Source organism: Camponotus vicinus, unplaced genomic scaffold (genome assembly GCF_025532165.1).
Source record: "Camponotus vicinus isolate PSW18456_S1 unplaced genomic scaffold, iyCamVici1.0 SCAF_13, whole genome shotgun sequence".
Taxonomy (NCBI): Eukaryota; Metazoa; Arthropoda; class Insecta; order Hymenoptera; family Formicidae; genus Camponotus; species Camponotus vicinus.
In genome coordinates this window covers 13,163,154-13,190,634 of record NW_028141949.1, presented here as the reverse complement: position 1 = coordinate 13,190,634, position 27,481 = coordinate 13,163,154, and the positions used below count along the sequence as shown (strand labels likewise).

Sequence of the window (27,481 nt, the reverse complement as noted above, 5' to 3'; positions counted from 1 at the left end):
TTAATCACTTTATAATTTATCCCATTGGATAAAGTTTGATCGAAACTGGATTTTGCCATAATTTCCCCCACTTCTCGGACTTTTCTGATCAACCCTGCAGGAATTTGCGAGTGACATCCCTCATAATCACGCTTTCTCAAAGATATTTGTCAGGAGAGCCGTCATATTTGTATCATAACGAACGTCATCATCAAGGCATTCACGGTCCGATTATTTGGCTGCTAGCGATGTTTCAGAATTCGATTCGGAGAAACACTCACCCTGGTCAAGTGGAGGACACGCTGGTGTGAGACCACTACTATTTAGAGCATCGGTCATCTTTCACGCACCCCACCCAGAAATGCGTGGCGGGACTGTTTTATGCACATTCGTCTTTGGACCGAGAGAAAGACAGAGAAAGAGAGTATCGGTCAAATCTTCCCGGCGGGGTCACGCGTTATTTCTCGCAGCCACGTAACCCTCGACAGTATGCGTGTCCAGAGATACTTAATTTTGATCAGCTATTGATACTTTTATCCAAGATGTAATCATTGCATGGCCGGAACATGAATTGCTATCAGAAACTCATAATAGTAATATTTGAAAGAATATCTTCAGCCCTACCTTAATAAACCCTTAATTTTAATTAATTTAAATAATCTCTGATCTTAATTAAATGTTGTTATCATTCTTGTATAATTAATAAATGTATTTAAGTCAAATTTTTATCAATTTTATCGAGGAATAGACTAGAAAATGTTTTATTTTTTGGAGAACTGTGAATTAAATTAAATTGCATTCGATATTTAAATAAGCTCGCCAGTCTTCCGGTTCGTCGTTAAATGTTCAATATTGCCGGCCACGATTCAGGCTTTTTTTTTAACTTACTCGCGTTTTATGTAGCTGGCAGCAAGTTTAACTGGCATTCCTAACTGTACAGCGATGAGACCGTGATTACTCCAAATATATAAATACGCTAGCTTCGCGTATAAAATCAGTCTACGGTTGTAGATGGACGACGATTATTTTCACGCTCCGTTACAAATGTATTAATCGTCGGCAAATTATATATTAATAGTTTTCAAAAATTGCGTACTAGTGATGTGTAATTTATGAGTGATTCTAAAATTTATTCAAGCGTTGAGAAACAAAGTATCGCGCAGATGTTAAATATTGCGAGATATCAATTATTTAATCGGAGAAATATGCGACAGAAATTCAAAAATGTTCCACAAGGTAAGCTTCTACTAAATTATACAGTCTCTATTTCACATAAAATTTTATTACGGATTAAATATGCAGATCTTGTATACTTACAGTTGAATAAATTTCTTCAAAAAATTTGATTTTCAATATTTCTTCGAGGAAAAATGCATAATCGCCAATCGGCTTAAGAAATAGGCAAATTCGTGCGAAATCGACTTTTGCGAAATCAAAAGCGACGTGCGTATCTTAGGATACATTTGCACGAATCGCCAAATCGCTCTGTCAACTATGACACGTCATTCTCACACGTGTCTTATCATATATCACGAGTGAAGCAAATCTTGAAGGTCAGAATACACAGAAAAGATAAGGAGGGAAGACACAGATGAATGTGACAGATAACTTTTGTTCGCATCGACGTTATAGAAGCCCAAAATTTTCCACATTAATTTTTTTAAAGTGTTTTTATAGAATGATTTTAAAATAATTTGCATCAAAAAATTTATCAGTGATTGAAAATATCGATCACCATATGACAATAATGTTATGGTTGATATCGATAGGGGATGAATGTAAGGTTCTCATGATATACCAATATCTCCTGACGGTAAGGTAGAAAGAGTAAAGGTATCTCGCGTTTTTTATTATACACCCGGTATTTGTATACTATATAAATTATAATTACAAATTAAAACGTATATAATTTCAATTTATATATTACAATTTTTTTATCCTCAAATCAAATACAGAGTAACAATAATTGTGAATGGAATCTCACATCTGTAAAGCAAATTAACTCGTCTGACCTTTGGCTTCTAACGGTATTCTGAGCTAATCTTTTCGTTACCTTGTATAATTTTAGATGTGTCATATTCACATATGTTCCAATATACATATTGGACTAGAATAATCAGATTATTTTTCGGTATATCTGTCAAAAAATAATTTTGGAATAATCAATAAAATAAAATTTTAAAATACAAGACTGCTATTTGAAGAGAGACCTCTTATTTAATAAAAAGCAATTTCTGGAGAGTAAAAGCTTTACTCTCCAGAGAAGCTTATCAAGTCGCTCGATATAATTTCGAGTTGCGAGAATAATTATAATGTACGTGTCAACAAGTAAGTCAGGATGAGCACCCCGGTATCGTCAGGTATATGGTGGGTACATGGTATTTACATAGCAACCGACACCACAAAGGAACATGCAAGCCCCGAGTCGGACGAGCGGTATTCTAAAGTATCATTTACATCTCGAAAGTCGTTACAGAGAAGAAAAATACGTTCGAAAAGATGTTTCAAAATTTTTAATCGCCCGTACTTTTTGAAAATATATAAATAATTTATTAACTGGTGAAAATATGTAAATATTAAATTCTTCTTGTGTGTTAAAAAAACGTTGTGTTTAATATTTATATATAAAATGAAATTTTAAATAATATATAATATATATTATGTAACACATATAATTATATACATATTACATATTATATAATATTTATTATATAATAAATATGATATATATGATATAATATATAACATACATATATAATATAATGTATATTTATATCACATATTTATATTTATATTTAATTAATTCAATAATAATTTATTTTTATTTAATTTAATTATCATCATAATATGATACAAGTATAAAGTGATACTTGTGAAATTTAAACTGTTATTTATAACACGAAAAAATTTGAAAAACATTCTCTCGAGCATAATATTATGATAGATCGTGGAAGAGAACAAGAAACCCTTATACGAGCAATGAACTTAATTCGCATTCAATCAGTTACTTATATTTCTCCATTCAGCATTATATAGATTCATAATGTGACGTATACTATGATGCGTCGCGAAATATTCCAATTTCGTGCTCCGAATTATGCGACAATTACATTACACATTAACTAAGCGTGGTACATAATGTGCGATTTTTTTCTTTTGATAAGAATGGACTTGACAGAACGCGACATCCGTGCGAGGTCTTTAGACCTCTCGCACGAATTATGGAGTTAATGCGAAAAACCGCACGACTCGAGGGGGAGAGGAGGGGAGGAAAGAGACTGATCATTGTTCGCGGTTTAAATTTACATTAGGACTTTGTGCTCGGGGAGAAACGTAAAAGCGTATACCGACGAATGAACGCCTCTCGTAACACGTACGTTTAGTCTGCACGCCCTAATGCGAGAAAGACTCTCTGTGAGTTCAAACAACCTACGTTTACGCGTTGACACATGGAGGAGTGCCTTGTGCATACCCTCGTTTAATTTTACCCAGGGATATTGGAAAAGTAATCGAGAACCTGCTTTTAACCCGTCAAAAGTTCAATTGTAATATCCACAATTTTAAATCAAAAATATAATTATATAATATATAATTTAATTATTTAAATTTTATTTATCAAATTATTATATAATTACATAAATTATATAATTAATTATATATATAATTATTACATTATTATATAATTATTATATAATTATATAGTGTATATATAAATTATTATATAATTCGTTATAATCGTAAAAAAAAAAATAAAATTATTAAGGCGCGTTTTAAAATAATCATCGCGATACTGTATCGCAAGACTCTAATCACAAAATGGCTTTTTACGCTCTCGCGGAGAAAGTCACCCAGCTGGCAATAATTAAAAGTGGAGGGCGCAACAAGCATCGCTAAGCATAGAACTTTATAGGCAGAGAGGCGAACGCGGAGAGGCGGCTGATGGCGTATATAGCCGGGCATCGAACCGTGACCCGAGCACCTGTTGCCGCCTCCACGGTCGTGGCTCAATGTGAACTGACCTAACCTGTCCCTACTTCCTACGGCAAAAGATGCAGCGATTCTACCACCCAGCCCAACCAGCAGACAAAAACGACGCTCCACTGTCGACAGTTTGACGAGTTAATCTATGAAGACCTAGCTTCAATATTATATTTTCGACACCCTATACACTTCTTGACTTGAAGATAAATTGATCAACACCTTTATGTTATTTTATGACAATAAAATATTGTCATATACATGAATTGAATCTATACTCCTGGACAAAATTAACGCATAATTTTTTTTTCACTTTTTCTTTAGTCTGATATTTAAATTTTAAAGAAAAAATTTAAAAAAAAAAATTATGCGTTAATTTTGTCCAGGAGTATATTTAAAAATATAATATATAGTTAAAATAATTAAAATATTTTTATTTTTTTAATTTATCATTTATTAATAAAGAGAGAGAAAGAGAGAGGTTCATAAAAATTGTCTATATTTTCGAAAAACTCCAAGTTGGTCTAAGTAAACCAATTGTCATGAATGGAGTAGGCGATTGAGAGGAATGAAATCCAATAAAAATTTCATAGGTGACACGGTGGACACGTTATGATTCAATTACGCAACAATGACAGGTAGTTCCTGGATTACATCACCGTCGCGCAAATAGATGACTACGAAACGCGCTACTGCGAAACGCCACCTTATGACTAATAGCGCATAACAAACTTCAATTGCCACGGACCATTAATGCTTAATGAATAGATCCATACGTGATATGGCATCTTGACACTAATCCTAGCTCGGCATCCTAGTTAACGCGCGTGTTGCACGAGCCAAATTATATGGATTCCCTCGAGAAGAAATCTAGCATGTACGCTTTGTGAGGAAACTTGAAGAAAAGAATATATCTATTCGTTTCTTTTCTATGTAAATTTTATGCTCATTCGACTTCTGCCCTCGACTATTCAATCCTTACAAAAATACCTATTTCTGTACATCCGGGAACCCTCGAATAATGAAGACCATTGACACCCACGCATCATGCGCGTCCAAGACAGATAATAATCCGAGGTCTAAACTCGTTTGACCCGCCGAAGCGAGAATCTCGGAGAAAAGAAAAAGAGTCTCTGTGAAAAAAATTATCGCGGGAAGACGATCTCTGACGCGCAACTCGATATTTACGGAATAATCTCGGGTTTCCGCTCTCGTCAGCAACCCTCATTGAAGATCCCGGATGATGTCACGATGTACAAACGCGAAAGGAACTACGCTAAATTTTAGGAAATAATTTATCGCGCACGATCTTTAACAAATATGTATCTTTTATTACTCGAGAGCATCTTGATACAAGAATTAATAATTAACGAATTATCAAAAATGGTGGATGAAATAAAAAAAGCAAAAAAAAAAATAATCTCAAGAAAAATTATTTCTAATTGTCTTTTAATTATCTTATTTATAAATTTATATATTTTTTTTCTTAAAAAAAAGAAAAAATGGAAAGTTGTTTGTTTATCCGGCACCGCTTGTTAAAGATCCTTAGTCTTGTAGTCGGAAATTAAAGTGGTCGACAAAAACAGAGGTACCACGTTATTATGCTATTTTTTTGAAAGTCCAAAGGTAACGCCCAAAGCTTTTATCCATCGTCTTGTAGCCATCGACCATCGTGATCTTAGAAAATAGCGGACTATCAATTTCATTCATTATCCATTACTTTTGACGTGACCCCTCATCTCCGGGATAATACTGACAGCGAAGAAGCAGAGTCGTCAGAAAACAAATCGTACAATTGAATCCAAAGTGCTCGTTACTTCGAGCTCTCCAGTCTTACGAGGGTCATCGTTGATCGACACAATCATCGTCAATCAGAACAGTAACAGCGGAATAAATAACCGAAATAACAGCGATTCTCCAACCAAGAATGATTTTCATATTAGTATTATTTAAAAAAATATATAATTCTGTAATTATTGTATATAACATAATTCTGTTATTATTATATAATTCTATTATTATTATATTAAATAAAAATTTTATTCTATTATTATTATATTAAATAATTCTATTATTATTATATTAAATAAAATTTTTATAAATATGTATTTATTATATAATAATATATTATATTATACACATTTTATAGAGCATGTTATTTAAAATGTAAATATTCAGACACAAAGTAAGCGTCTTGCGAATAAACAAGTAGTTTCTATGTCAAAAGAAAATAAGTTTCTTATCTTTGTCCACTTCTTTTGACAATAAATAACTTGCAAAGGTTCAATGAATGATAATGTCAGCTGACAACAGCTACGAGCGATCCAATCTACAGGGTCAGGCACATAAAACGCGACAAGCGAATATTTTTAGACATTTATAATACGAAAAGAATCTTTAGATAAAGTTGTTCTAGATATTGTATATCTTTCAAGTATATTTTTTTCTATGTAAACTTGTTGAAAGGAATATCGAGATTGAAAATACAACTGTGTCTTTTCTCTAAATCTGTGATCTCGAATATTAAATTATTATATTTAAATTGTTATATATATTTGTTATATTAAATTATTAAATTATTAAATTTATATGTTGTTATATTTAATGCTCATATTTGTCTAGATATGAATTGTAATTGTTTCTTGACGGCTTTACAAAAAAATAAATATATATATCAGGGGGTGTCTCACTGTCGCAATACATGTACATTTTTCCTGGAATTACTTATGCATTACTTCGAATTACTTCGCATTACGTTGTATTATTTCGCATTTTACCGCGCTTACGTCTGAAGCAGCATCGATAGCATAGGAATGGGGATGAGTGGGGGTCATTTTGAACGGTATACAGTGTCTGTATGCATGTGCGGCCGTTCAGAACCATCCCCACTCCCATACTGTCGATGTTAAACTTATAGAAAAGTTCAATCTACAAGATATTGTATCTCCTGATTATTTGAAGCAACTTCTCCTTTTTACTGGATATGACAATATCACATCAATAAGCAAAATAAACGAAGAAAGATTTTTGCCAAAGAAAAGTTAACTTTATTGTTAATTCCTGAAGAAAAAAAAGATTTTTTTGGTATATACACGGCAAAAGAACAATATTTTGAAATTTTATTTAGGCATAAAGAATTATTAAATATATTAATTAAAAGTAGTAAAAAGTTTCTTGAATCTACTATTCTTGAAAAAACTCAAGAAAAAAATTTAGAATGTTTATGTGACGTTAGTACACAACATCAAAGCACGTCTAATAAACGTAAATGCTTAAATAAAGATAGAAATATAAAACGTAATAAAAATAATTTTGATGATACAATTAATACATCTAAAAACAAATCTTCTTATTTAACTGAAGACGATAAATCTAAAGCTGTTAATCATATTAAAAACGTAGTTTCAAATTATATTATTAAATTCCTACAAAGCATCGATTATGATGAAGCTAAAAAATCACAAACTCTTTCTAACTTAGATAATATTAGCATAGAAATAAAAAATCAAACTGCTTATGTAAATTGCACAGAGTGCAATTTTTTTTCTAAAACATTTACACAAATTGAAAATAATAAATAAAAATGGGTTCTTTCAAATTTTAATAAGCATTTTAAAACGCATTTTAAAAATAAAAAGTCTCAAAATATGGTAAAAAATTCTAATATTTTAAATTTTCTTCAAGTAAATCCAAAATCGAATGTAATAGAAAAAAATATTAATGAACAACCTGATGAACGTAATAACAATGTCGTCATAATTCCGTATGATAATGCACTCAAGAAAATACATGTATGGAAGCTGAAAAATTATCAAGTGTCTCATTATATTCTTCATCAAGTGTTGATGATTCGATTAAAAAAGAAATTAATTTTATTGAAAATGTATCACAAAGTTCTAGTTTCATATGTACTCAACTTTATATGGATGAACAACTAACATCACATAATGCAAGTCTTTTCTTGGATTTTTCCTTGAATTTTTCTAAGAGTGAAATTATTAAGGAGGCAAATCAAAATGACAACGTCCACTTATCCAGCTTCCACAAAAAATAACAAATTTTCCAAGCAGATTAGATCGAACAAAGACAAAAAGAAATCTTGTTTTAGATATAAATCAAACGAATATCACAAACTTTGTTGAAATTTGTGAACGTATCAAACAGCATGTAAATGAATGTGAAATAATTTCTCAAGAGTTTGTTTCCAATTTAAGACTTTTGGATGAGGAAAAATATTATGCTGTCTATTATAATAACACATTCTATATTGGAAGAGTCATTGAAATATTTGAAAATTCTACAAAAATTAAATTTTTAAAATCCAAATTAGATGTTTATAAATGGCCTAAAGAAACAGATATATATTCAAATAATACAAAATGAATACTTATTCTTTGGGCCAGTTACTCTAATTGGAACCGAACCGTTTTCTTTAAATAGACATGAAAAGTATTAATTAAAAAAAGATACAAAGAATTAAAGAGAATATATAATGATTAACTATATGTAACTCAAATATGTGTACATATATATATATATATATATATATATATATATATATATATATATGTATATGTATAATTGTATTTTATGTGTTCATGTTCGTAAGTTTAAAATAAAAGATTTCTTTTTTAATTAATAATTGGAACAAAGTTTAAAATAAAACATTTTTTTAAATTTATAATATGTATATTTTGCAAAATAAACAATTATTCACGTATATATTTATTTTATATATATATATATATATATATATATATATATATATATATATATATATATATACAGGGTGAGCCATTTTAAGTTACCCACCCCAATAACTTTTTTATTTTTGAATGTACAACAAAATGTTTCAAATAAAAGTTGCTTGACTTCGAGGGGGACAGAAAGTGGTGGCAAAAATTTGACCTTGGATAGTCATTTGAAGGTCACATAAAGGTCACCTTCAATTTCTTAAATGAAACCTATTATTTTTCATTGCATATTCTTGTAGCTTATCTCGAGAGCTTTTCAAAACACTATAATTAAGTACCTTTCTATTAAGTACTTTTTGAGTTATGAGGCTTGAAATAATTTCTTAATTTTACATAAACCGTAAAATATCTTGTAAAATATTCATTTTTCAATTATCTTACCTTAATACTTTTACGTACAAAATAATGAGAGGAATCAATTGGTGTAAAAAAAACACAATTGTTTCGAAAAAAAAATGTAATTGTTAATTGCAAATTACATATTTTTTTACGCGCGCGCGCGCGTGTGTGTGTGTGTGTGTGTAATTTAGAATAAAAATCTTTTATTTTAAATTTACGAACATGAACACATATAAAATACAAATAAAATTAGTACAGATCGGAATAAAATCATTAATGATTTTATAAATTATAATATTTAGTTATACATATATTTTTTAATTATTCATGTATATATATATATATATATATATATATATATATATATATAAAATAAATATATACATGAATAATTAAAAAATATATGTATAACTAAATATTATAATTTATAAAATCATTAATGATTTTATTCCGATCTGTACTAATTTTATTTGTATTTTATATGTGTTCATGTTCGTAAGTTTAAAATAAAAGATTTTTTTTTAATTAATAATTGGAACAAAGTTTAAAATAAAACATTTTTTTAAATTTATAATATGTATATTTTGCAAAATAAAAAATTATAAATAAATATATTCGCATTACATAGAATTACTTTATATGTCATGGAATTGTTTCGTATTACGTCGCATTACTTAGAGTACATGGTGCATTACATGGAATTACCTGAAATTACCTGATAATTCGCAATACATGTACAAATTTTTAGTCAGTAAGACACCCCTTGATATATATCGATCGAAACTAAAACTAAACTTTAATTTTGCTTAACGATATCTTCTCATATATCGCTAATATTAAAAAAAAAAATTATTTAATAAAAATATTCACTCGTCACGTTCTCATCTCGTAGAAAGACATCGCAGTATCGTGGGAGAAGAATTTATAAGCGAATGATACAGAGACGACGATCTCGGGCGCGTCTACATCCCCAGTGTCAGATTACGTTGAGATGCATAATGAATTTAGAGTAGCACGTGCTAATTGAACCATCTTGTACAATGAGTTCTATTTATCTCTATAAGTTATATTTATCTCAGAAAAAATGGACCACGAGTAAAAAAAATATATAATAAATTCTAATTTTTGCTATCTATTTTTTTACAGTTTATATAAAAAAAATATATTGTGTGACACTAATGTATTATTTCGTAAAGCCTCAAATAATGAAAAATTTTGGCTTTACTTTCAATAATTTTATAATTTTTGATAGATTAAACAAATAGTTTTGCAATTTCTTTGATTCAACAGCTCGAATAATTTGTTTAAATTAAGAAAACACTATTGAAAATAAAGCGAGGACTTTTAATTATTTGAGTTTCCACGAATATTCCAACTACACACACATTATATAATTGATTAATTAATTAAATGATTGATTAATTTTTAACTCTTATTGTTTTCCGAAATTTTAAAAAATTTTGGTTAATCAATGCCTTTCAAAGCTCTGTTTACGTTTTCGAACTGTAATAACGTCAACAACATTTAAACTTCTTTCGTTTGACCGGATAAGCCATGTGGATTCGACATTGATCGTGATCAAAACATAATCGCGGATGTTTACAATAGTTTAAATTCAGTTGTCCGGTCGTCGTCCGGGAATAAAATACGCATTCGAACAATGCTTTGCACTTGCTGCTATATTTATCAACGGAAAGTAAATAACCATTAGTCAAAAATAACCGAGTCCACGAGACGGACATGTCAGTGTTGTTAACGTTATAAACCCTATGAATCGCACGCTACAACGAAAACGCAAACGCATTAAATGAATCAGCACCATCGGGTAGTGTCTTTAGATTTTGCAAACTCACCGCGCATTTGCGCTACGTGAATAAGAAACCTGTAGAGAATCAAAATGAACGACAAAGAGCGCATCACGTCGGGCTTTCTACGTGTTATTTCTGGGATATTAAGGACGAAGCACTGTAATTATTGTGCTTTTGTATCGACCATCTGTAGATTTATCGCTTTAAAAATATAGATATATTTATACATCTATTTTCTGAACCAAATAGATTAAATTATAAAGTCACTTTAATGTAAAAAAAATTAATATAAATTCTCATCTATTTAATTCTCACTTTACATATTCACAAGAATTTTATATTTACTAGAATGACCTTTTCTCATCATCACAAATAAATACAAAGAGCGGAATTTTAAAAGGATAAAAAATACAATAACAAGTCATTATTTCATATTTTCTCCAAACTGATAGTTTTTAAAATAAAATCATGATATTTCTATAAATTATAACTGTCAAAAAAAACATTTATTTTATCTTTACATGATTTCTGATATCATCACAGATGGACGCGAAATATCCTCAACATCCCGGAAACACAGAAGAGAAAGAAGCTCATCTGCTGTGCGATGATAGTAAAAAGCGGAAAATCAATAAAATGCCTTTAAAGTACTCACCAGCGATTCGCAGTACGGCCCGGTCGGCAGGATCGAGCTGCAGGATGCTCAGTGGCTTGTCCTTCGCCCATTCCTTGAGGCTGCCGTCCAGCTCGAACTCCATGATCCCCGCAACCGTGCGATTTTTCTTCCTCCTTACACCATGCTCGGGAGCCGCTCTCCTCGTCGTACGACGGCAATGTTCCTTTGCACTATCACTGCACCACAATGTCACGTGACGCGCGACCGTTTATCGACATTGTTTACACCGTTGCACGCGAAGCGACACCGATCTGCCGCCTGTCATCAGCGTCCGCGCGACACGTGCGTCCCGACCCACGTGCGTCTACTGCTGCGAGAAACGTAACACGTATATTCCTTATCCCTCTCGCTCGCCCCCCCCTCCCATTTCTCTCTCTCTCCCTCTCTCTTTTTACTTTTGCGCGGTCGCGCGAGTGTCGAACCTCGCGCTTTGTTTACACGCATTGTGTGTACATTCGTACGATGAAATACGAGGGAAATTAAATCGGGAAATGGAAGAAAACAACGTGTGTAATAACGGGATACTTCGCATTGTTCCTGCGCGGAGTAATATTATTTCCCGTCTTCGGTAGCGCTCGCAATTAGACTAGATTCCCTGTCGGATCGCGTGAAACTCTAGCCCTCTAGAAGGACGAAGGAAGGGGGGATTCACGAGGGTTGTAGAGGTCACGAGTCGCGTCGCACGCACCCCACTCATTGAGGTCGTTTTGCGATGTTTTATTATACGGGGTGTTCGAATCGCTCGTTTCCGAGAATCCCGGCTGCCTAGGAGACGAGTTGAAAATACAAGCTACCTCGAGGACGTGACCTTGGCCTTGACGAATTAATAATTACGTACGTATATATGTATGAGCAACGCAATTCTCATAACATTGTTATATCTATTATATGTATTTAGATAAATATAATAAAATATTATATTAAATTAAATATTAATATTTAACGTAATGTTAAATTAAATATTAATTTTAGTAATATTATATTATATTAAATATATATTATATTAAATTTAATATAATAAAATATAAAATAATATATTATATTAAATTTAATATAATAAAATATTATATTAAATATAATAAATTTAGATAAATATAATATATCGAATAAGAAATGGTATTTTTCTCAAATGTTATATATATATAAATCTCCCTTCCTTTAATAACAATTTCGTAATAAAGAATTATATTTCCCACCATTATTTCTTTACAGCTATTAGAGACATTGTAGATTGCACATAATGCGTGTGCGTTGTTTCCGCATATCATACACATTATGTGCAGTAATATTTTTGATACAGGATTGGCAAAATTCCATATATTTTTGGATAGAATCCATGCCAGTGGAAATTGATATTTTCCAGAAAATATTGGTAAATATTTTTTATTCTTTTAATATTATTACAATTTTCTTATTAAACTAAAAATATAAAATTTATAACATTTTATACTTTAAAAAATTTCTATTTTAAAAATGTATTTGACATATTAATTTGAATTAAAATAGACTTTATAAATTATATTGGTTTCATTCTTCTTTAAAGCATAGTGATTATAGTATAATTTATTAATTAGAGCAAATATGTATATTTTGTATAAAGTTATAAAATAATATAAATATATTTACATTAATATATTTTCAATATATTTTAGTGTTACATATTTTCTTAATATACTTTGTTAATTTACCTTAGTTTTTAATTTACTTTTTGCTAGTTTATTTCATTGGATAAAGTCCAGGAGAATAAAAATCGGAATTCACCGCGGCTTCTTCCATCCACTGTACTCTTTTCCTGCCAATCCTGCATACATAATATATACAGTAACGTCTTCGACATGAAAACCGCTATGAAAACCAGCCAGCTATTCGTCCACCATCGCTATCTCCGTCCATTGACTTCTATTTGCGATTCGTATCCACGAATGTGGCCAAACCCATCGAGCGATCGACTTTCATTCACGTTACCAAGCAATCGTATCGAGTTTCCGGGAGTGTCGAGTCGCCGGGTTCGCGCGGATACCGTTGAATATTTATTATCGCGAACAATCGGGAAGAAGCGAATGTCGCTCTCCTTATCGTATCGAACGCGGGCGTTTATAACGTGGTCGTGGAAACAAAAGTGCGCTCGTTTAAGACGTATCAAATCATAACGAGGCCGCCATTAAGGCCGCATATTCGTCTACGAGAAAATCGCTATGAATGGAAGAGGTAACGCACACACAAGAGGAACACCCGCAACACGTGTAATTAAGAAGTGGAACGCGGTAGCGCGCGCGGAAGCGAGTTCCTCGGGCTCTTTTCTCGTTTTTTTTTTTTCTTCCCTCCTCTACAACGCTTTCGACGACGCGATGCGGATATCCGTTCCACTTACGAGCTTCGAACGGCTTCGATTCGCGTGAAATAATGCCTGTTTGGACGTAATTGGGCGAGCGATTCGCAACGAGGCGCGTCAAGAGGCACGAAATGTCGCACGGTGGAATTTTTCATAAAAAGGAATTAGCTCACTTTTCTATTCGATTATCGAGGATCGCAAAATTCCACATTTTTCAGATAAAATCCAGGTAGTAATGGGCGATATTTTTCAGAAAAACTGGCCTTTTCTATTAAAAATGTTAAAATAAATAGAAAATCTTTTCATTGAGAAAATATTTTCTATTTTAAGCTTTATTCAAAATAAAATCCGTAGTAAATACAGAATCAACATAGCAAATAAATCAATTTTTGGTAGATGTTGATTGAACAAGCGCGAATCAGATTTATTGATAAATTTTAATTCCAATTCTTAAAAATATAAAATTTAATAACACACATCTCCAGAAAGTTTTTGTTTAAGTTTTGTAAAAGTGTTTTGTAAAAATGCATTAAATGTATAAAAAAGATTTATTATTATATTGATTCCGTTTCTTTAAACTATAATAATTCGTATTAATCAAAATAGTTATTAATCAAAATAAAAATATCAAAATAGTTATTAATCAAAATGGTTATTAATCAAAATAAAAATATGTATCTTTTGCATAAGGTTACTAATAATAATAAATATATTATAATGTTACATATATATCAGACATTTTTCTGCCAATTTATTCCATTAAATAAATTAAAAATCAGAATTTACAGAATTTATTTTTTTTCACTCACTGATTTTTGCTGACCGTGTTAAAGATATAATATATGCGAAAAACGAAAGAAGTGGGTTGTATCAGAAAATAGATATTCGCGGTTTTCCACCGGTTCTTCAACAATATGCTGCCGGTTAATTTTAATGAAATTAGCGAGTCGTAACACATACGAAGCGACACACGTTCACGATAGTTTTGCTTAGAGAAACGAAACGACGCCTTTGGGATCTGGTTTTACGAGGGCGACCATTAAGGAAGTCTCACGAGGGTGCTATACGTTTTATAACCGGTCGCCGACGAAAGCTCAGACATCTGCCGCGTTTCGCTTTGTGGAAGCCGGTCGTGCCTCTTTCTCGTTCTCTCTTTCCACACGAGATAAAAAATTCAGCCTATGACACGTGTCCTTATAGATATATTACGACCGGTTGAATTTTAATTCTCGCATATCCTCGTCGCATGATTGGCAGCGAGCGCAGCTTCTCCAACGCGATCTTTGCACGCCATGTAAATAAAATGATATCGTGTTTACTCGTAAATGTGCGATAAACCGAGATAAAAGTACCGGGTCTATTTGCAATGTCAACATTTGCAATTTTGAGCACGTTTAGCTTCGTACATACATTGTACGTGTATTTTTATACAACCTATTTCACTGCCTTGAACAGGAGAATGTAACGAACGGAAATATAAGCTCACGTTGAGTCAGTTTAGATATGAATATTATTATGTCTCACACTTTCCAGTAATATTTTCGTAACGCACTGTTGCCGTTTCATATGAATATATTATAAAAATGAAACCAGTATAATACACAAAAAGTTGTCACTGAATTTTATTTGAATTTAAAAGATTTATTGAAAAATCGAGTGGAATAAAAATTAATATATTATCCATTATATTATTTACATTATTTTTTATTTTATTTTATTTTTTATTTAATTTTTTCTTTCCTATGAAATGCAAATTATCTTGAATATTAAATAATCTCGATATTCCAAGAAAGAAATATTTCTTTAAGAAACTCGGATGAGACATCTTCACAATCAGAATGAAAATCGTGACGTGTCAAAAAAAATTGTATAGGATTTTCAGAGAGAACTTTTCCAGAGAGGCCTCATTATTTTTTTCTACGAAAACGAGAAGGATAAATATACACGTGGGAAAGTTAAACCGCATTATTAAACCGCCGCTTATCGATCGGACACAACACGCGTCTCCGAATTTTTCCGAAAGTCCCACTCTTCGGGTAGCACTTATGTAGGTCGAGGGTTGCGGTGGCGATAAATTCCGCGAGGTCGACGGAAACGCGAAACCGGGGAATCGATCGAAACTTTGGAGATCGCGGGATACTTTAAAGGCAGGCACGCAAATCCCCCGTCGGAATAATCGATGGGAAATCGCGACAGGACGACCTTCCGAGGAGTCACCCCTCTGATCGTCAACACCTACGTACCTTGTTTTCGTTGCGTTTATCGTCGCTATCTCGATTCTTTCGCGCTCGATCAAAGCTCGATTGTAAAATTGTTGCGCAAAATTGATTAATGCCCCAGACCCTTGCTTTTCTTTCACTGCACGAATTAAATGCGAAAATAATGGAGACTCGCTCGGACACTCGGCGAGTGTCTACTTTTCCGCAATTGCGCGAATAAAACAGGATTAGTCATATCGATTTATCAGCGTTCCACATCTCTCGGTTCCCTTCTCGAGCGTAATGCGTAACGTAACATCGCGAAATGAAGAAATCAGCGAAAGCGAGAAATGTCGAGAAAACGTCATTCGCGATATTCGATCTTACGTCACTTTAATAAAGTATTTTCCGCGCACTTGCTCACTTATCCCCGGTGCCAGAGTGCAACATGTGATCGCGACTCGGACTTTGACGCATCGATCGAGCGAGGAAACCCACGGGAATCGAAAAATCCAGGAGTGACGGGACCGTCGTTCAACTGTCAAACGCAGCGCGTGCGATACGCGATCGCGGTTGAGCTAACCTCGTAGCCGTTCGCCAAGTGTAACGAGGATTCTCACTTCCGGCGTTCTCATGCATCGCTCCCTCCCGCTGTCGGTCGTCGCCGCGACGCTCAGTTGGAGCCTCTACTAACTTTAGACGGCGGTGGAGCCACGCGACGACGTAATTCACGCGTGCCACGCGTAAAGAGGGAAGAGCGAGCGAGCTCGACGTCAACGGACGTCCGAGAAAGAGAGAGAGATAGAGAGATAGAGAAACTTACGCTCTGAAAATAATCCTCGTCCTCGCCTCCTGGTGCACGGCCGCCTTCACGGCGGCATCGTCCGCGACGACGCGGAGAGAGGCGCGAGGCGAAGACTCCCCGGGACGTCGATCGCCGACGGTGCTCCTTCGTCCGGAGTCGCGCTCGCGAGGACGGAAAACAAGCGAAAATCGATGTTTCCCACCGGCACCCACACACACACTTGTACACAATAGACAGAGACGGAAGCGACTCCCACGATCGGCCGGCGAGCCGCTTCGATGAGGGAAACGTGGCGGAGCAATAACAATAAACTATCGGTCACCGCCGAGTCGTGAGCGCGGAGCGCGCGCGCCGCGCATTATCGCCTTATCGCGCCACGATTTTCGCGTCACGAATGCCCGACCCCCGGTTGCACACGGACGACGGACGACGCGTCTAGCAGACGACATTTTGCCCGCGGCCGAACACGCCCGAAGTGCGCCGTAGACGGCCGATCGCAGCGACGCGCCGCGGCGCGCCCGTCAGCTGCCGCGAATATTCGATTCAAATTTATGCTCGATCGCCCGAGATAAATCCGGGATCAAGTGTGCGAGGCGTCGTTTCGTGCCATTGTCGCATATATAAATATATGATATAATAAATACGTGATACAATGAATAAATGTATGTGTATAATAAATATTTAATATAATAAATATGTATAGATAAATATATATGTAATTTGTATCTTATTAAAATACGTCAAATGTGAGTAATTTCGATATAACTGAAACTTTATCATGATTATTATGACGAAAGAAATTTTTAGAAAACAGCAGTAGCTCTTTTCCCATTTTGTTATCGATATAAAATAATGGATAGAATAATAAAAAAATTATTTGATCAAACGAATTTTTAGAAAACAGTATTTCTTTTTCATTTTTTTTTTCTGTATGATGTAATAGATGAAATGATAAAAAAGTATCTTATTAAAATGCGAGTAATTTCGATAGCATTATATGTAAAATAATATATAGATAAAATAGTGAAAAAATTATTGAAATGTAAATCATTTCGATATCATTGCTAACCTAATTCCGATCTTTTGCCATTCTTTATAATACGATAATGACTGTTGATTACGCTCTTGAAACGAATTTTTAGAAAACAGAGTAGTATCTTTTTTGTTATCGATATAAACTAATAGATAAAGAGAGATAAAAGAGAGAGAGAGAGAGAGAGAATGATTATTTATTTACTTGCAAGCAGTGATAATTTCGTTTCTGATTTTCGGGACGAACCTTCGGCATTTCAGTTTCCTTCGCGGTATCCTTGTGAATTCACTTGAAATTTCTTCGTCACGCATACATTGTGCAAGAACTAGTTTCTTGAATTAATATGCGTGTCGCGTGTAACCGGCATGCGTCGTAACCAGCGCAGCAGTTAACCTTAACTAGGCGCTCACGGGCGATCACTTGTTCGCGTTTCTCTCTCTCTCTCTTTCTTTCTCCCCCCCATCTCTCTCTCGCTCGCGTGGCGTCAACAGTTTGGCTATCCTGTTTTAACTGCCGAAAGAACGTTAGTGTCAAGCCGTACAATAAAAACCTAGCAATCTTTATTACGTTCGATGCTGTAATTTCTTTTCGTGATCAAGATTTAATTCTTTCGATGAGAATTTTAATGCGAATAGAAAATAGAATTTTTTAGTTAGAAATAATCTTTCCCTCTCTCCAAATTTTCAAAGATAAAAAGCGCCATTTTTTAAATGCAAGATATAATGAATACTATTCCTATATTTAATAATTCGAATATTAATTCAGTACTTTTTAATTGCGGTTTGATTAGAAAATTCTGCGTATTATAATTTCTACTTTTAATAATGAATCTTCGATTCGTAAAAGTTTTTGCAAGATCATATGAGAGAGAAAGAGAGAGAGAACGAGAGATCTCAGCTTTATTTATCCATCACATCATTTAAAAATTATATTTATATAATTATAATTATAGTAGTATATAGTTAATACAGCTGATCACAGACTGATGACGTGTATGTACCTGATGATAGCACTTGCATTTTCGAGAAAATAATAAGAAATATGCGAGGATTGGAATAAATAAAAAAAACTCTGAAACGCAAGAGCGGATCGCCGATACGGAAATTGCGATATCAACAAATAATAGAGATTCTTATTACGACTTATTACGACGAACGAATGACCGGAACTGACGGAGACACTCGTGGTGATTTTTTGCACGCGAGACTCATTTTTAAGTAGAAAAAATTGCGAGAATGTTCGAAGAGAGACCCGGATATTGTGATTCTCGAAAGATGTAATCAGTCACATTTGCTCGTTTTACAATTGCATTTCATAACATGACATTCATTTTTTTTTTAGAAAGAAGAAAAGGATAAAGATAAACGCAATTAAAACGAACAAATATTTTGACGTTTCAATCAGATTCGAATTATTGTAATAAATATTAAAAATTATATCTAAATAACGTAATAAGCAGTTGTTGCAAAAGACAAAAATTCATTTATCCAATAGAAAGTAAAGAAAGTAAGAGACTTAATACTATAATATTGACAATTATGGTAATTCCAAATTATTAAAATATTATCTAAATAATTTCAGAAATGATTTACTAAACAAATTAATAATGCGTTATATTATCTAAAATGTTTTGAACAGCATGTTTTGAATGCAAATGTATTAGAGCACAGTATCAAACCAATGTCCATAAATTGTTTGCATAAAACCTTCCAGAGAAAAAATCTGACAATTAGCAAAAACTGCTCATTACATGCAAGACGCGATAGAACGATTACGAGCAATTTGCATGTTAATATTAATGCAATGTGAGATCATTCCTATATAAGTGAGGACGATTTTTCGCTCCCGACATTAATTCCGTCGTCAAATGGCAACCTTCAAAACCTTTTGCTATGGTTGATGTCACCACTAAATAAAGACAGTGATACTATCGATAAATCTGTTGTTTCCTCTAAGTATTGAACGAGCAAACGCGCGTTTGAGTATATTTGACACGAGGCATGTCATTATCGTATTGAATACATTATCTTGATGATCGGTGCCGTTTTTATTTCGTGATGTAACGTTAAATCAATCTATCGATAGCTCTGATACACATATCTTAATGTACATGGATTTAAAAAGATGATGTAAAATAATAAATAGTTGTTGTAAGCCATACATGTAATCATGTATATATAATCATGCGTAATAAATATTACAAAGATTATAAAGCGCTTGATAATTATGCTACATTGTATTATACAATAACTAGTTTTCATTCGCAGGCAACATATGATTTTTACGATAATCAATGTTAGGCCATGTAAAATTTACATTGGCAGTGACATTTCTACAGTATCTTTTTTGTATCGAATGAAATTCAACATTCATTTGATACCTCTTTCATGGCCAATAGATTATATTTGTAAGTTTTACTAAACGTGCTGAATCTTCACGTGTTTCAGCGCTTCCTTATCTTTTTTATTGTCCACAGCAGCAGTCTTCCAAATGAGTTCCAAGTTTTCGCGAGTGGTGCTAATCTCTTTTTGCAATCGTCCGATTGTTTCCTCTTTTTGCCTTAGCAGATGCTTAAGACGTTTCAATTCTTGATGATATTCATCTTTCATCCGATGCACTCCGAGTTGCTGCACCTTCATATTTTTTTCCGCCAATGCTAATTGTTGTTTAGCACCTTCGTGTACGATCTAACGATAAGGTAATTTAAAAAATCGATAATAATGAAATAAACATATATATATATATATATATATATATATATATATATCGATAAATATATTTCATATACCTTTAATTGTTCTTTTAAATGACCTACTCGTTGCGTAATAGTATCACCGAGAAAATGAATACTTGCATTTTCATTTTCCGTTTCATGTAAAATTGTAATCAACTTATCTCGTTCGGCGACTGTTCTTTCATATTCACTGAACAACTCCTCGCAGTATGTTGTAGTCTTTCTCAGTTGCTTCTTGAAAGAGTCTCGAGATACTTGCATGGAATGTGCCATTTTTTGAAAATGCTCCAATTTTCGCTGCATTCGTCTAAAAGAGAAAAATACAATATTTATATAAACACATATTTTCTTTTTCTAGAAAAATCAAATTTATAAAATCTGTAACAAGTATACATTGACATGCTTACTTTAAACTTTTTTCGAAATTTCTATTCGACACTTTCAATTGATTTTTTTCTATTGTAACTACATCTAATTGCGTTTTATCTTGGCAGTGCAATTCTTCCAATTCTTTAATACGAGTAGATCCTTTCTCTTTCTCAGTTTCATACTGATGTTTTAGTTTCTCAAATAGCTGCCTACATTCTTCAACGGCAGCATTATGAACGTCGATGGACATTGTTTTCATATTGTCATTTTGTAATTTTTTATGTTCTTTATAAAGAATATCATATTTCCCTTGAAGATTACTCAATTCTGTCTTTGATACAAGATATTCTTCATGAAGTCTGTTATTATCAAATGACATTGCCTCTACTTTCTGTTCGTACAATGTATGGATCTCGTGTATCTTTTGCTTCTGATGAGCAGCCTGTTTTGTATAACACTCGTTCAATTCCTTGAGTAAGTCAGCATCCTCAGATATCAACTTGATTTCATCCGCATACCTGGTACACTAGAGAAAACTTTTACTACAATAATTTGTAAAGTGTATAATAAAATAAATAAATAAATAATTCTTATAACTAGAATACCTTTAATTTTAATTTTTCCATTTCATTTTGCATGCATTCATTCTCTACGACAACTTCTTTACATCTAGTACTAAAATTTGCAATATTCTCTTCATATTTATTTAAAAGTTCTTGCTTCTCTGACAGATTTTCCTGATAAGCATCTAAAAGCGGACCTAATACATGAGTATTCACAGAACCCCATGACTCTAATATTTTCTTCATATCATCTACTGGTCTCTTAGAATCTAATATGTTATTAGTATTTTTAGATAATGCACTTTGTCCCAATTCTGTCATTTTATCTTGACATTTTTCTAGCTCTGCATTTAAACAATATATCACATTTTTTAAAAGCAGTACATCTTCGCTTAGCTGAACATTTTCAGATTTGCATCTTTGATTAAATGTTAGAAGATTGGAATTGGTTTTCTCTATTTTTTGTAAAGCTTCGATAGATTCTTTGTAATAAGCATGCAGCTGATGGTATTCTGTTTCACGTTCTGCCAAAATAGTATTTAATCTCTCACATTCTTGTTGAAGGCTGTCATGATTTTTTAACAATTTCTGATATTTATTGCAAATTTTTGACACTAAGGAATCCTTTTCTCTTAATTCTGCAATAGTCTCTAAAATTATATCATAATTAATATTATAGAATTTTTACAATTATTCTTTAGTTATTAAAATATTATTTATTGTAATAAATATACTTGTGAAAGAATAATAAGAAAACTTACCAGGATTCATCGCAGAACTTTCAAGTTTCATTGTCAATATCCGATTTTCTTCAACTAATCTATCAATTTTCTTTTGAATACAATGTTTGCCATTTTTCTTGGGTAATGCAACACTGTCATGATTTCTACTTTTATCCGTCACTTCTTCAAATTCACCGTTAACTCTTGAATGACGTCTTGTTCTGTGAAACCGTTTATAACGTTGTAGTGGCTTATGCACTGGTTCCAGTTCATTTTCAGTGACTGAAACTTTATGGCTGCTAGGCTGCAATTGTAATAAAATTATACGATTATAATTAGATAATAAAATAAACCATTATATTAAAAATTATTTCATGAAATAAAGATATACAAAAAAATACTCAAAATATTTATTACCGGTTACCTTTTCTTTAACACGCTTATCAGCACTATTATCGCGATTTGGCATTGCCTATACCTGCTGCTAAAGTAACAAACAATAGCTTTTAAAAAATTATTAATTTTTTCATTGCACTTCTAATGCAATTCTAATATTATTAGAATGTCACATGATACTTGCGATTACATCAAGTTTAAATGAGAGTTTTTTTTACATATAAGGTGTCATGAACCGATTTTATCTTTTACGGTTTTTTTACACCAAACTTAAGTGAGAGTTTTGGAAGGCTTAGGTTTGTTTGTGTTTTGAATACAGCTGATTCCATTACCATGACAACTATGATGACAAAGTACCAGCAAGTTGATTCAGATGTCATTAAAGTGCAAATTGATGGGCCTGTTCTTTTTAGCTGCACTGCTACACTAGTGCAATTAGTTAGAGTGAAAGAAAGTATATTTGTCTCTTTCTAACTTATTGCACTAGTGCAGCAGTGCAGCTAAAAAGAACAGACCCTATGGCTGCATACAAGGACTTTAAATTTAAAAGTCTGGACTAAATTTAAAAGTCTTGGCGACTTTTTTAGTGATTAATTGAAAAATTTTAAAAACGAAAATGAATAAAAAGTTATATTTGATTTATTAAAAATATTTAATATTTAATAATATTAACAAACAGTAAATTTTTTTTGTATATTTAAGAAATTTTTATATATTTTTCCAAATCTTCGTAAGATTATAAATTTCTTTTCGCAGTAAAAATATTAATAAAAAGAAAAAGCTGAACAAGATATTTAATAGTAAATATTCAAATTTAAAATTGTTTATAAATACGCTTCTTTTTTTCTTAAATAAATTAAACAAATTCCTAAGAAATTACACATTAAAGAAATTTTAAAAGATTCTCATTAATTGTATAAAATAATTTTACAATTATATAAATTTATGAAAATTATAAAAAGATATTTTATACATCAAATTTATATGAATTAACAAATAATTTAATAAATACAAAATTACTTGGAAAATATTAATAATGGTAACAAATTTAGCCACCATTTTCTATCGAGTGCCCAAACTCTTTTATTAGAGGCTCTCTAGATACAAGATTCTATCCTGATAGTTTTCATACGGCCCATGGTCAGATGGCGATGAATGCAAATTCCGCGATAGTTTCTCGCATACAATCAACTATAATGAAAACGACCGTCGCGCGAATCAATGAAAGGCGACATATGTAGAGAAACACACATGTACATGCGTATGACATTTCATTCAAGTTCATTCAACGTAGGGCCTGCTGGAGAGAGGCGAGAAGAAAGGGACAGAGGGAATTGCTATTTATAACAAAATTGCTCCAACTCTACTTACGTTCAATTTATTCTCGTTAAAAACCGATTGCAAAAGCAATAATGCGTCAATTATTTTCGATAGAGTGTCGAAAATTTTAATTTACGGAAGTTTTAATTCATAACATTGGCAGAACAGATCTGTATTGAAAGCTCGACATGTTTCCGTACATGTGTCTGAACGATATACGATAACAACTGCAATGCAGTTCTTATTAAATGACTGCCTATCCCCGAGTTGTACCGTTTTACACGATGATTTGCAAGTAAATTTGATTTCATCGATTGCTCAGAGAAGTATTCCAGTAAATCCGCTTCTGCGATATTAAGGGAACAGCAAAGTAGAAAAACTTATATGCATTTTAGGGAGACGTTATACGCATTTTAGTTATGTAATAATTTATTTTAGTTATGTAATAATTTATTCTTGAAATACTCTTAGGCAATACTTGGCCACGACTAACACAATTATCATTATCATTTCCAAGGCAATTTTAACGCCAACATTTATAAATAGGACGACCTTGATTAAAAAATTATATTGCGCGTTTCTGATTGATAATTATCGATGGCGTAAATTGTATGTAACATAATGTATTTTTTTCACATATTGTATATCTGTAACAATTAAGAAATAATTTGTAAGATATACACTCCACACAAATTATTAATAATAAATTATATCTTTTTAGTTGGATTATTCGTGCTGAAGCTGTCCTTATGTTTTATAATGTCAAATGGCTTATTTCAAAATTGCAACTATTCTCAATATTTAAGACCTGGTAACATTTATTATGTGTACAATCCCGATTATCCTAATGTTTCCAAAGGCCGGCAATTCTGCAAGTGGATTGCGGAAAGTGACTATCGGGTGAAATTAATATGCAATAATTTTAGTATACCGTGGGTATGTAAAGGACTAGAATATTATTGAAAAATATTTATTATTATAATCGTTAAACCTGCATTCATGAAAAGAATAATTTTATTTGCTGAACTTTAAGTCATTGAAACAAAATTAGAATTATTTGTTACTAATTAAAATTCACAAATAAATCACAGATTTTTTCACGATAATGCCCAGAATATTTTTCGCAGAATTTCAAATGTGCCTTCGACAAACTAACTGTATACGTGAATGAATCCACGGCCCATTCCTATTGTGGAAACAAGACATTTAGCGTGGAATCGACGGGAAAAGTCATGGCCATTGAATTATCAACCACCTTCTGGTCATTGGGAGTTAAATTTCTATGCGAATTACAAACGATCGAAGAAGAACCAGGGGATGATCAGAGTTGTAGATGCGGATGGAAAAATCCGGTGCGTGCATCGGATAAAACGAAACAGTACAAAAAAATCGATACACATGCATGTCATTTTTATTTATCAGACAAAAATAGTGGGAGGCATGGAAACTGGAGTGAACGAGTATCCCATGATGGCTGGTCTCGTCGATCCTTTTCAAAGAGACGTTTATTGCGGGGGAACCATCATATCAGAAAGACACGTTTTGACAGCTGCACATTGCTTGACCAATAAAGATACAAGTAACGTGGGCGTACTTGTGGGAGATCACGACCTTAGTACAGGTAAATGCGTGTCTCTTTATCGAAGAGAGACTTGGAAATTTTTTTAATAGAACATACATATTTTTCATTCAATTTTTTTTATTAATCTCTACTAATATTATTTTAAATTTATGATAATTATAATTTATGTTAATTTTATTGTTAATACAAGTTAATTTAAAATTGTGTTAATTATAATGCTCAAAAATTCCTTAACTTCAGGTGCAGACACAAATGCCTCGCGCTTGTACACCGTATCCAGATTCGATATACATCCTCTTTACAACAACGAGTCCCTTGAAAATGACATAGCTATAGTAACAACGAATTCCCCTATAAGCTTCAGCGAGAAAGTTGGACCGGCTTGTCTTCCGTTTCAACATCAGTCCGACTCCTTCGCAGGAAGTTATGTAGATTTGTTGGGTGAGCAAATATTCGCCAAGTCATCATGTTTTCAGAAATAATAAATTGTCGTGGTTTCACGTAAATTGCATAATAATAAACAACTTTTGAGATACATTTAATTTAATCGAAATACAGGTTGGGGAACGACAGAATTTGGCGGAATGAAATCGAAAACTTTACAGAAGGTCACGTTAAACGTAATCACAAATCGAGACTGTCGTCGATGGGATTCGGATTTATTATATAGCCAATTATGTACTTATGGAGAAAAGAAGGATGCGTGTCAGGTAGTATCGTGTTTTCTTATTTTGCGCAAATTCTATAAAGTTATTCCAGAAAAAGATAGTTTCGTACATCCACAAATTTTACTACAGTTCGACAGCGGTGGTCCCGTCCTTTGGCAGAATCCTACGACGAGACGAGAGGTCCTCGTGGGTATTATCAGTTTCGGAAACGGTTGTGGCAATAATGAACCAGGAATCAATACACGTGTTGGCATTTATATAGATTGGATTCTTCATGTGACGTCGGGTAAATATACGAAATATATGAAATATACAATACGTCATCATCTTACATTTCGTGCTTATTTATCCTCTTACAGGTACCAATTACTGCAAGACTGAATAAAGAGGCACAAATAATTCTTTTTATTTAAATTATTATTTAATAATTCTTTTCATTATTTAATAATTCTTTTTATTTAAAGAAAAGGTTACTTGTCATTTCAGAAATTATTTCGATATTGCTCATTATTTATATGTAGACTATTATTTATATACACTCATTTCTATGAAATATTCCAAACTTATGTGTGATTTATTTAATGTACGTATTTATGAGCTAAAATACATATTCCTAATTTATATCTTTAACATCAGTAAAATATATTTCATCTACTGCCTTAGTCATTGCGATTGATATTCTCAAACCTAGATTATGTACTTAATAAATCTCGAATAGAACTTGAATATTGAAGTTATTACGTAGCGCATGTTTGATGCGTGTATTTACATAATTTAGGCAGAAGAGCTCTGAGCGAATATTTACTGCAATATATCTCAATAAATAGTAAGATATACGATATTTCAAAATCATTGAATTTTAAGTTTATTGTAATAAATTATAGAGAGAAAATTGCATATAATAAATTATTCGAGTTGTGTGTATACGCTTATGAGATCTTATATTATTTTTAATAGCAATTTCCACGATGTAGAATGATCAACATTAACGTTCATTCGTAAACAATGTCCCATTATTAATAAGTTCCTGAATGAGGATGTGACGTTAAACCGTCTATAGGAGGGAATCTATGGTAAACGTCCACTTACAGCGACCAATGTAGTACCATATTAACTTATTTGTCATGGTGTGTATGCACCAAAGATTTATATCTGCTCTTTTACTGTGCTTACAGAGAGAAAGAGAAAGAGAAAAGGAAAAAAATAAAATTATATAATATAAATA

The 27,481-nt window shown here is 32.5% G+C and overlaps 3 protein-coding genes across 16 annotated transcripts in view; 1 reads left to right on the top strand and 2 right to left on the bottom strand.

The window, feature by feature from the left end:
* Positions 1-17,297, bottom strand: part of Shot (dystonin-like protein short stop) — a 122,226-nt gene extending 104,929 nt beyond the window's left edge. For 5 of the 11 annotated variants that reach the window (XM_083087450.1, XM_083087455.1, XM_083087459.1 and 2 more), the window contains exons 1-2: positions 16,888-17,297; positions 11,514-11,844 (exon numbers count right to left, since the gene is read on the bottom strand). In XM_083087450.1, the coding sequence (XP_082943576.1) occupies positions 11,514-11,616 (103 nt within the window). In that variant the 5' untranslated portion in view covers positions 11,617-11,844; positions 16,888-17,297. Of the gene's footprint in view, positions 1-11,513; positions 11,845-16,109; positions 16,791-16,887 lie in introns of those variants that run through there. The other 6 variants (XM_083087485.1, XM_083087484.1, XM_083087451.1 and 3 more) reach the window with 5 other exon arrangements.
* Positions 862-26,882, top strand: LOC145964548 (venom serine protease 34). 2 transcript variants are annotated; one of them, XM_083087492.1, is made up of 8 exons: positions 862-1,215; positions 24,728-24,942; positions 25,134-25,358; positions 25,429-25,627; positions 25,829-26,029; positions 26,147-26,298; positions 26,386-26,542; positions 26,616-26,882. In XM_083087492.1, exons 1-8 carry the CDS (start codon positions 1,092-1,094, stop codon positions 26,639-26,641), a joined length of 1,299 nt encoding a protein of 432 aa, XP_082943618.1. In that variant the 5' UTR covers positions 862-1,091; the 3' UTR covers positions 26,642-26,882. The 2 variants fall into 2 exon arrangements, with proteins under 2 accessions (XP_082943618.1, XP_082943619.1); XM_083087493.1 differs by lacking the exon at positions 862-1,215 and adding an exon at positions 23,680-24,615.
* Positions 18,785-23,064, bottom strand: LOC145964547 (centrosomal protein of 89 kDa). Of its 3 annotated transcripts, none has more exons than XM_083087490.1 (7): positions 22,871-23,064; positions 22,715-22,774; positions 22,330-22,594; positions 21,611-22,218; positions 21,044-21,531; positions 20,691-20,943; positions 18,785-20,589 (listed from the first exon to the last, which is right to left on the bottom strand). In XM_083087490.1, the coding sequence occupies exons 2-7, from the start codon at positions 22,757-22,759 to the stop codon at positions 20,320-20,322; spliced, it is 1,929 nt and encodes a 642-aa protein (XP_082943616.1). In that variant the 5' UTR covers positions 22,760-22,774; positions 22,871-23,064; the 3' UTR covers positions 18,785-20,319. The 3 variants fall into 3 exon arrangements, with proteins under 3 accessions (XP_082943616.1, XP_082943617.1, XP_082943615.1); XM_083087491.1 differs by having other exon boundaries at positions 22,877-23,064; XM_083087489.1 differs by having other exon boundaries at positions 22,715-23,064.
* Positions 26,883-27,481: the final 599 nt, after the last annotated feature.

What these genes read in the sequence shown, in the direction of transcription:
- LOC145964548 (XM_083087492.1), top strand. Translation starts at nt 1,092, where the DNA reads ATGAGTGATTCTAAAATTTATTCAAGCGTTGAGAAACAAAGTATCGCG. An exon ending in AAAAGAAGGATGCGTGTCAG is followed by an intron (nt 26,299 to 26,385) that starts GTAGTATCGTGT and finishes ATTTTACTACAG; the next exon opens with TTCGACAGCGGTGGTCCCGT. An exon ending in GATTCTTCATGTGACGTCGG is followed by an intron (nt 26,543 to 26,615) that starts GTAAATATACGA and finishes ATCCTCTTACAG; the next exon opens with GTACCAATTACTGCAAGACT.
- LOC145964547 (XM_083087489.1), bottom strand. Translation starts at nt 22,759, where the DNA reads ATGCCAAATCGCGATAATAGTGCTGATAAGCGTGTTAAAGAAAAG. An exon ending in TGGAAAAATTAAAATTAAAG is followed by an intron (nt 21,532 to 21,610) that starts GTATTCTAGTTA and finishes AGTTTTCTCTAG; the next exon opens with TGTACCAGGTATGCGGATGA. An exon ending in AATTTCGAAAAAAGTTTAAA is followed by an intron (nt 20,944 to 21,043) that starts GTAAGCATGTCA and finishes TTTCTCTTTTAG; the next exon opens with ACGAATGCAGCGAAAATTGG.